The 10,298-nt window shown below is 48.1% G+C and overlaps 1 protein-coding gene across 1 annotated transcript in view; it reads left to right on the forward strand.

The window, feature by feature from the left end:
- The window catches only part of ankfn1 (ankyrin repeat and fibronectin type III domain containing 1), a 33,666-nt gene extending 24,104 nt beyond the window's left edge, over positions 1–9,562 (forward strand). The window contains exons 15-25 of the mRNA XM_044017439.1: positions 41–140; positions 817–949; positions 1,070–1,186; positions 1,707–1,922; positions 2,007–2,173; positions 2,384–2,555; positions 2,648–2,816; positions 2,953–3,119; positions 6,569–6,788; positions 6,867–7,053; positions 7,129–9,562. Coding sequence (XP_043873374.1) covers positions 41–140; positions 817–949; positions 1,070–1,186; positions 1,707–1,922; positions 2,007–2,173; positions 2,384–2,555; positions 2,648–2,816; positions 2,953–3,119; positions 6,569–6,788; positions 6,867–7,053; positions 7,129–7,915 — 2,435 coding nt within the window. The 3' untranslated portion in view covers positions 7,916–9,562. The remainder of the gene's footprint in view (positions 1–40; positions 141–816; positions 950–1,069; positions 1,187–1,706; positions 1,923–2,006; positions 2,174–2,383; positions 2,556–2,647; positions 2,817–2,952; positions 3,120–6,568; positions 6,789–6,866; positions 7,054–7,128) is intronic.
- The last annotated feature ends 736 nt before the right edge of the window (positions 9,563–10,298 follow it).

Genomic DNA, 10,298 nt, shown 5'->3' on the forward strand with positions numbered 1-10,298 from the left:
ACCTCAGTCTAAAAATGCTCCTTCTTGTTTTTCTGCTCAGACGCGTCAAAGCTGCAGAACCCGAGCAGGAAGCAGTCGGTGTCGAGGAGCCTCAAACATCTGTTTAACTCCTCCAACAAGTTTGTGAAAACACTGAAAAGGTTTGAATCTGAATCTGATTTATGATATGCAGATGTATATATACATATATATATATATATATATATATATATACAATAACAATTTGTGTGTTTGTACGTCGGTGAAATACGTCCCCTGACTAAATACGGCAACCGCTGGTCGCAGTCTGATGTGAAGTGGTGCGAACACACGTTTGCTGACTTTATCCGGCACATTAGCTTCATATATAAAATCCTCTGTAAAACACTGTGCTCCACTGTGCAGCCACCAACAGCACACTTGTCCCTCCACGTTGACATAATAGCGCTCTTCCTCCCTCGCCTGCACTCTCGCAGGGACAAGGTGGAGCTAAGGTGGAGCTTGCGAAGTAAACGTACTGGTGGGGCGGTAACATTCGCGGTGAAATGCGCATGCTGACGTCATAAGCGCAGGGAATTCAACATCGAGCGTTTTATCGCCTATACTTACACTAAGCGGAACCACGAAAACATGACTGAGTATTGTTTTTCCACACTTTGGCGACTGGTAGGGCCCCCAGAGTCCCAAATATCAGTATTAAAATGGTTAAAAAGTTGATTTTGCATAATATGTCCCCTTTAAAAAATCTGTAGGAGAAAAAGACGACTTAATGAGTGAAAAGAAAATCACATTTATGGTAAATATGAACACAGAGTACCATTGTGTGTGCGTGTGCAGGGGTGTTTACCTCGCCACCGTCTTCTACCAAAAAGAAAGTCTCCTGGTGACGGCCGAGGACCAGATCCCCATCGTGGAGGTGGACGACTCGTACGGCAGCTCGCTGATGCAGGACTTCCTCTGGTTCACCAAGGTACGTGGCTCTGCCTCGTTTCCATGACAACGGTGTGTCTGGATTAACTAATGTGAGGTGGTTCCTTCGTCCGAGGCCACGCCCACATGACCTGCTCTCTCACCTTGTGTGTCTCCGCAGTTGTCCTGTATGTGGGAGGACGTCCGGTGGCTGAGACAGAGCATGTCCGTGTCCATGTCCTCGTCGTCCACGCTGCAGGCGAGACACAAGATGCTAACAGCCGCTGCGCAGATGCAGGTCAGACCATCCTGGCTACACTCAGACTTAAACCTGAGTCAGAATCCAGATTTGACCCAGAATGAGACATAATCCAGATTCAACCCAAGATCAGATTCAACCCAAGATCAGACTCAAACCATAATCAGACCCCATCCAGGCTCAATACAGAACCAATACAGTCTGAGTAAGGGTCAATCCAAGCTCCAGATTCAAACCTCTAAACCTAACTATAACCAATCAGACACAATTTAGATTAAATCCAATGAATCCAGAGCCGGAAATAATCCTGGCTCAATCCAGAATCAGCTTCAATCTCGACTATAACAGATGTGATCCGGACGCAATCTGGTTTCATTCTCATTCCAGATTTAATCAATCCCAAGAAAATCCAGAATCAGACTTAATTCAGACTTCATAGAGAATAAATCCAGAGTTAATCTTAATCTGGACTAATTTCAGTCATTATTCCACAGTCGTCACTTATAGTTCCATCTCAGTAAATTGGATTTTATTGCAATTTTAATGAAAACTGTCATAGAATCTTCTGGGGACTCACAACCTGGGCCGTGTCCACTACGAGCCGATCAAAGATCGCCATGGTAACGTGCTGCTGGTGACCATCAGAGACACTGAGAGTCAACACTCGCTGTTCAGCGGGAAGTGGATGCAGGTGACAAAGCTGCAGAGTCAGAGGAAGTCGCTGTCCACGCCGGAGGAACCATACGCTCTGGACATCCTCATCATCACCATCCAGGTGAGCGGGGACACCACTTCACTGTCCTCTGTCCAAAAACAGCACATGTATGTGAGTGTGTCCTCTTCCTGGCATGTCCTCCAGGACATTTTGGCGTACCAGCGGCGCAGCAACCACCGTCTTGCCCCGGGTCTTTACCTGGGTTACCTGAAACTCAGCAGCTCTGTAGACCAGATCAAAGTCCTGGTGTCCCAGAGGACCCCGAACATGCTCTGTCACACCCGCATACGAGACAACTCCAATGTGTCCAGGTGAAAACTACAGAAGCTGACAATTTTATTTTGAAAACTGCAGGGTTACGATTAAGTGTGGACAGGTAGAAGCTGACACTTTTATTTTGAAAACTGCAGGGTTACAATTCAGTGTGGACAGGCAGAAGCTAACACTTTTATTTTGAAACCTGCAGGGTTACCATTTAGTGTGGACAGGCAGAAACTTAAATACTGTTTTGTTGTGTTCAGGGACGAGTGGGACTGGATCCAGACACTGGCTGCTGCGGGAGACACGGACCACACCCAGGAGGACAGCAAGGAGGCGGGGCTAAGGGCAGAGAGCTACACCCCTTTACTATACTATGAGCTACAGACGGCAATTAAGTCCTTGCTGAAGATCATCAACATTCCTCTGCACCAGGTACACGCCCACCGGCACCGCCCACTAATGACATCACAGTGTCACGTGACAATCCATTCAGAGTGTGAGTGTGTGTGTGTGCGCGTGCGCAGGCCTGTCACTTCCGTCTCTACAGTCAAGAAGTGGTTGAGCTTGGTCACGCTGTCTCCTTCCTGTTGCTTCTGCCGGCGGCCGATGATGTTTGCTCCGCCCCCGGACAGTCCAACCCCTACAGCCCACTGTCAGGGTTCCTGCACCTCCCACTGCAGATGTTTGAGCTGGGTGAGAACACACACACCTTGTCCCATGTCCCAGTCCTTGTCCCCGTCCCAATTCTCGTCCCTGTGGCTCCCTCTGTCCACCAGCAGGTGGCGACAGTGTCTTCTTCCCTCAGTGTTTGTCTTTCATCTGTCTTCAGTTCACTTCTGCACCTACAAAGAGAAGTTCATCAGTCTGTACTGCCGTCTGTCCTCGGTCCTCGACCTGGATGCCCTCTTTACCCAGCAGGCACTGCGGGAGGCCATCACAGACGGCGAGGTCGCCACCGCCAAACAGCGGCATCAGTTCATTCTGGACTACATTCGGGTGAGAGACGAACCAGCATGCCTTTCACTTCAGACAGAAATCAATATTGAAAGTGTTATTTTGAAAACTGTAGGGTTCTGTTTTAGTGTGGATGTAAAAAAAAAGAGTATTTTATTTTGAAAAATCACATCTGCTGTTTTCAGTCCAGTTGATGATACGTTCAGTTTCAGTCTGAGCTTGTCGCCATGGAAACCACCAAAAAACCACAAGAGTGTGTGTCATTGTTTACTGTGTGTATGTGTGTGCATAACAATAATAATAATAATCATACTAATAAATTTAATTTAAAAGCGCCTTTCAGGTCACTCAAGGACACTTTACAAACAGAATGAATTAAAATCACACAATTAGATAAAACCAAAAAAAAACCCACATAAAATCAACACAATACAATAGGGAAGTGACAGTAAAAGCAAGGAGGTTAGAGGGACTAGGCAGCCCGGAACAGGTGAGTTTTGAGTCTTGATTTGAAGAGGTGGAGAGAGTCACAGTTACGGAGGTCAGGTGGTAGTGTGTTCCAGAGCATAGTGCTGAGGTGAGCAGGGGGCACAGAGAGGTGGATGGAGGAGGAGGATCGGAGGGAACGAGTGGGGGTGATGACGTGCAGGAGGTCAGACAGATAGGGAGGGGCAAGGTTGTGGATGGACATGTATGTGTACAGGAGGAGTTTGTAGTTGATGTGTTTTACATGGAGCCATTGGAGGTGCTGGAAGACGGGGGTGATGTGGTGGTGTGAGGGGGTCTTTGTGATAATACGGGCGGCTGAGTTTTGGACCAGTTGGATTTTATGGAGAGACTTTTGAGACGGGAGGTGACAAGGCTGTGAACAAGGACGGCGGTGGCGTGGGGGGTGAAGGAGGGGCGGAGTCTGTTGATGTTACGGAGATGAAAATAAGCAGTGCGGGTAATGATGTTGATGTGTGAGTGAAAGGAGAGTGTGCTGTCGAGGATGACACACAGACTCTTTGCCTGAGGGGAGGGGGAAACTGAGGAGCTGTCAATGGTGAGAGAGAAGCTGTTAGCTTTAGAAAGTGTGGATTTAGTGCCGAGAAGGAGGATGAAGAGAAGTGACGGGGGCGGAAACCAGACTGGAATGGCTCGTAGAGTGAATGGAGGGATAGGTGAGAGTGAAGTTGGGTGGCAAGAGTTTTTTCAAGGATTTTGGAAATGAAAGGTAAGTTAGAAATAGGGCAGAGGTTATCTTAATTGTTGAGGTCTGAACCAGGTTTCTTTAATATGGGGGTGACAGCTGCAGTTTTGAAAAGTGAAGGGACTATTCCAGATGAAAGTGAGGAGTGGATAATAGCGGATGTGAGGGGGAACAGGGAGGAGGAGCAGGATTTGACTAGGGTTGTGGGGATGGGATCGAGCTGACATGTGGTGGGCTTTGATTTGTGTATGAGGTCGGAGATTTCGGAGGTAGTGGGAAGAAGAAAACTGGAAAAGATGGGAGACGGGTGGCGAATTGTGATGTAGGTGCTGATGAATGTTATGGATTTACTGGATGAAATAGTCCATTATGAAGTTGCAGGTTTCTGTGGAATACAGGTGGAGGGGTAGAGAATTGGGTGGCTGGGGATTTTGTTCATAACCGAGAAGAAGGTTTTTGAGTTTTCTTCATTGGAGAGGATGCGGCCGGAGTAGTAACTGGTTTTGGTTTGTGAGATTAGGTCCTTATATTGTGTGATATGGGTGGTGTACATGTCCTTGTGGATGGGGAGACCGGTTCTTTTGTGTAGTTGCTCAAGCTGTCGGTTTTTGGATTTCATAGACCTAAGCTCGGGGTTAAACCAAGGAGGCAGATGCAGAAAAGTACACAGACTGGGTTTTCAGGGGGGCGAGAGAGGTGAGAGTGTTGGTGAGGCAGGTGTTATAAATAGCGACCAGTTCATCGGGGTTGGAGAGAGAGTCCGGGATCTGAAAACTGTCAATATTGGAGCAGAGAGTGTCGATGTTAATGTCCTTGATATTACAAAATGAAATGAGACGGGGGATTTGATAGTAGAAAGGCGGAGTACGGCGTTAAAAGTGAGGAGGAAGTGGTCCGTTACAGAGAAAGCATCAGTAGTGGGTTTGGAGGGGGTGAGAACAGAGCCTGCAAAGTCTCTGGTGAGAGGCAGGTTGGTATTGTCCATGTGTATATTGAAGTCCCCCAGCAGAATTCAATTAGGTGAGAGAGTGGATATATAAGTGAGTAGAGTGGAAAATTCACTGATAAAATCACTGTGTGGCTTGGGGGGCAGTAAACTGTTGGTTGGTGAGGGTCCAGGAAGCTTAAAAACAAGGCATTTAAATGAGCTATATGCAGGGACAGAGACGGGCAGGACCTCCTCCACGGCTGTTGCCTCAGTGACGGCTGATGTAAACAAAACCGGGAGGAGTGGATTCGTTGAGTGTGGAGAAGTCATTAGGCTGTTGCCAAATTTCTGTTAAAAAGAGAAAGTCCAGCTTACGGTCAGTAAGGAGATCTTGGATGAGGTGTGGTGGTTGACGGTACGGCCGGAGTTTCTGGGAGAGTGACGAGAAGTGGACCAAGTAGAGTTGAATGCACTGGAGCCACTGTGCTGGAGATGTCTGTGGGACCCACGGTGGATATAACGCCTGCGGGGTGGGCGAGTGATGTCCTGGTGATGGTGCAGCTTCGATGGTGGAGGCTCCGGTGCATTCCAGCGGATCCGGAGAAGGTCTGTGACAGAGTAATGAAGTAGTCCTGCCACAGGATGATGGCAGAACGACAGCAGTATCCAAATGAGACCAAACCAGGTGAGAGTTGTTGGGCGACGTGACGAGGAAGGAACCGGATGAACTCAGAAAGCCGGTGTCGTGACAGCCAGTTGGGATTAGCAGCCGGCGTTAGCCCGTGCACTTGTGAACAGAAGTGCCAGAGCGACAGTATTTAACTGTGTGAGGGAAGCTGTTTTAGCTCTTGCAAATGAGTGGAAGCAGAGTTTTGTCACATTGAACCATAAGCCATAGCAGCGATAAAAACACTTTAAAACTACCGGTGAGCAGCAGCAACATATATGCCAGCGTCCACTCAACTGGAAGCCCTCCAAGTCCAACTCCATGTGTGAGAGAGAGAGAGAGAGACAGACAGAGAGAGACATATATATGTATATATCTCTTTTATTTTGAAAACTACAGGGTTACGTTTTAGTGTGGACAGGCAGAAGGTGACACTTTCATTTTGAAAACTGCAGGGTTACCATTATATATATACATATATATACATATATATGTATATGTATATATATGTATGTATAAGGTGTGTTTATTTTGAAAACTGCAAAGCTGTGTTTTAGCGTGGACCGACATGTTGTAACGTTAGTTGCTCAGGGACGGAAGGAGGCGGAGTCTTCGGAATATGAGTTTATCAGCTTATCGACTGCAGTGCCTGAACAAGGCGTGGCCTAAACTTAAAACTCGTTAATTTTCATCTCGTTCTGTAGCAACTGGACGAAATGCGCCGTGACCTCCGCTGGATCACGGACGCTCTGCAGTGCGCTCGCTACAAACAGCCCAGTGGGGGTGTGGCCATCACCTGCCTCGTGGACGCCAGCGCTCTGGAGAGCGTCCAGCAGAAAAAGAGCGATTCCACCTCGTCCGCCATGGAATACCTGCCCACACCGTCGCCATCGCCCGAACTCCGCCGCAGGAAAGCTGTCAGCAGTAAGTCACATTGTTAAATTTACGCTTTTCAGTGAGAACACACTCGTGACACACTCGCGCTGTCCCCGCCCACCACAGACTCGCTGCTGGGATCGGACGAAGACGGATCCTCTGAGGTCTTTTTGCCGACGGACAGTGACTACGACTCCAGCGACGCCATGAGCCCCCGCGACCTGGACCTGCTCTACTCGCCCGGACTTTCCCAGCAGGCCTTGCACTCGCTGGGTGGCAGTGCTCCTGACGTGCTCCAGATCCACGAGCTCAGGTGAGCGTCGCACAACGATGACATCACTGCGTGGTCATCAGATACTAAAGTAAACGTGTCGCTCTGGTCTTTAAGGTACAGCGTCCGCCCAACCACAGACGTCTCTCACTCTCCGGCTGTAAAGGAACCGAAAGACGAGGTTTCCTCCTCCCCCCTCCTCTCCCACTCTCATTCTCTCTCTTCCCCCTCCACTCTCCCTCGTTCTCCCTCACTCTCTAAGCACCTCCCCTCCTCCCCCTCCCTCCCTCTGTCCCCCAGATTCTCTACAGACCTCCCCCTGTACCTCCCACTCTCTCCCGCTCTCTCTGACACCACCAGGACTCTGGAGAGTCTGTCTCTGTCCAAAGAGGACGCGGCTCCTCCCCCGACGATGCTCGCCAACACGCCTGCCAAACGCAAACTCCTGTCCCGCAGTCACCGCGGTCAGTACTTCAGTGGACCGCAGCGCTGGCTGAGGAACCACAGCGGTGAGGCGCTGACTGGGTCTTTATCTGAGGGCGTTTACACCAAGCAACTAGACCTGGACCTGCCGCTGCCCGGGGACCCGCCCCCACTGCACACCCCCACCTATGTCAGCCATGCCTCCTGCGTCCTTGAGAGCCGGAGGGGCCGACAGCGCGAGCAGCGGCCTCACGTTCGCCGGATCTTCGTGGAGCCGTGTAAGAAGCTGTTGCCGGGCAACAAGAGGAGGAGCTGGGAGGAGGAGGAGGACGAGGAGGAGATTGGTGTGATGGCAGCGGGAGCGTCGGTGGTCGTGGCGGAGTCTGGAGGGGAGGGGCTACAAGGAGCCACAGCCCAGGACGTGGACTCAGATGACCAAACGAACGCGCAGGTGTCAGAGATTCTGAGCAGCACCTTGTAGATTTAAAGTGGAACTCACTGTCACCCCCATGTGGACAAAACAGGGAAAACTGTGAAGCCATAACAATTTAACTTTGTTTTGTTATCGAGTATGTCTGCATCTGACCCTAACCCCAATCTGCAGCGTCGGACGACTCGTTAGCGATGTTTTTATCCATCATCTGTCGAAACAACTGAACTGGATCCTCTGGAACAGAACTCCGGAAAAAAACCACAATCTCAAATATTCCTGGTCCTTCAAACTGGATCCTGGTTCTGAGGTCACATCCTCGTTAAAAAAACAAACAAAAAAAACTACCATGAGATAAAGGTCAGTCTGCGATTTTTTTCCTGGTGACAAGGTTGGTGCGCTCATGTAGTTGCTGGATTATCGTGTTTACTCGCACGACACAACCTACAGTGACTCTCCTACATCTAATGCTAAGCTAAATACCTATGGGGCTAAGCTAACAACCCTTGGGTAAACCACTGAGCGTACTATTCCTGGGGTTAATGCTAAGCTAACCACTCCTGGGGCTAATGCTTAACTATCCACTTGTATGGCTAATGCTAAGCCAACTATCTTGGGGACAGCAATGAGCTTACAACTCCTGTGGCTTATGCTAAGCTAACCACTTGGGGATACTGCTGAGTTAGCTATTCTAGGGGCTTATGCTGAGCTAACTACTTCTGGGGCTAATGCTAAGCTAACTAATGATAAGTACATACACTCTTGTGTATGTACTTACACAAGAGGGGTGTAAGTACATACACCCCTCTTTGTGTGTGTGTGTGTCACTCTACCACAGTAACCATTGGCCACACGTGGCGTATCCGTAGTTTGTAGAATAACGTTTTTAAAAATCAAAGTTGCTGGTTCAACTCCGCGCCTCAGAAACCACGGCAATGACTGTTACTAAGAAAATGGATGCACTTCTTCTTCTTCTTCTCTGAGCCAGGAGTTTGCACACGGCTCTTTGATCTTTTCTCGTGTTTCCTGCTTTTCTTGTGGCTCTGCCCCCTCACAGCATGGATCCGCCTCTACTTGAAGTGAATGTGCAGTTTTCGTCTCCTGTCGTGTTTTGTTTTTTCTCCATTGTCTCGATAACGTGGTTAAAAAAGAAAAAATAATTAGATTGGCCGAGGCGTGGATTACGTGACTCCGCCTCTAAACATAATTAAAAAAAAAAAAATCCCTTTTATATTTTTGTTGTTTTTGCATGGACTTCTTTCTCCCTGTTCATAATGATGATGTCAGAGGTCGTGGGAGGAGGGGTCAGACTGCACTTTGCCCCTCCCCCTGACCTCACTGTTTGTGTTTGGTTTATTAAACTGTAGTTTGTTTGTTTTTAGTTACGACCTGCACCAAAAACATGCACACAAACGTTCTTATGCACGCGGTTTCCTGTTTGCACGCAGTTTCCCGTTTGCACTCAGTTAATGGTTTGTATGCGGTTTCCCGTTTGCACACGGTTTCCCGTTTGCACAAGACCACGGAATAAAAAGCTAATTGATTGAAAAAATTCGGGGCATTAACTGTGGCAGCTTTGATCTTTTACTGTTTCCATGACGTCTTGATGACGTGTTTACAGGTGACAATGTTGTTGTTTGAACGTGTAAATGACTCACAATCACATGTGCACTTATTAAAGTGACACATTTACTCTGAGATCTGCCTCTTTGTTTATTTATTAACTCTCACATTGATGTTAGCTTAGCATCATGTGACTGAATTGGTGAATGTGCTGACTGAATGGGTGAGTGAATGAGTGAATGTGTGAGTGAATATGCTCCTAACTCTAACACACCCTGTCACACACAACGCTCGTGTTCGTTTCCGGAGGTAATGACCTGCAGACCGGCCAAGTCCACGCACGTGACCGTGCTGGTGCTGCGTGATGGGGGGGCGCGCTCAAGTGTGCGTGGATCCATTGTCCATTGTCCACCACCGGTGGAGACACCACTGATCTCCATGAGGACGACTGGTCCTGACAAGGTCAGTGTTTATGACACAAAACACACACACTATTTCAAAGGGAAACCCATTCTAATTCAATGGGGAAGTGTGTACACTGTGGTGCAGTGTTCACAGACACACACACACACACACCAGCTGCTGCTGTGAAGCTCGTCTGTCGCTGATGTTTACTCAAACTTATTTTCTTTACTTAGTCTGACCATAAATCAACACACACACAGACGTCAGCTCATGACGTCACACTTCACTGATCATCACTCATGTTGTTCAATTTGTAACTTTAAAACATTTTTTATGAATAAAATGAATTAGTTAGTTTTTTCCTAACCCTAACCCATTTTTTTCAATTATTGTAAATAAAACTTGACTGTGTGACTATTTCATGGGTTTTTCATTTGATCTTTGTGTTGGATGTTTTATTTCGTCA

Source organism: Solea senegalensis, unplaced genomic scaffold (assembly GCF_019176455.1).
Source record: "Solea senegalensis isolate Sse05_10M unplaced genomic scaffold, IFAPA_SoseM_1 scf7180000015408, whole genome shotgun sequence".
NCBI classification, from domain to species: Eukaryota; Metazoa; Chordata; class Actinopteri; order Pleuronectiformes; family Soleidae; genus Solea; species Solea senegalensis.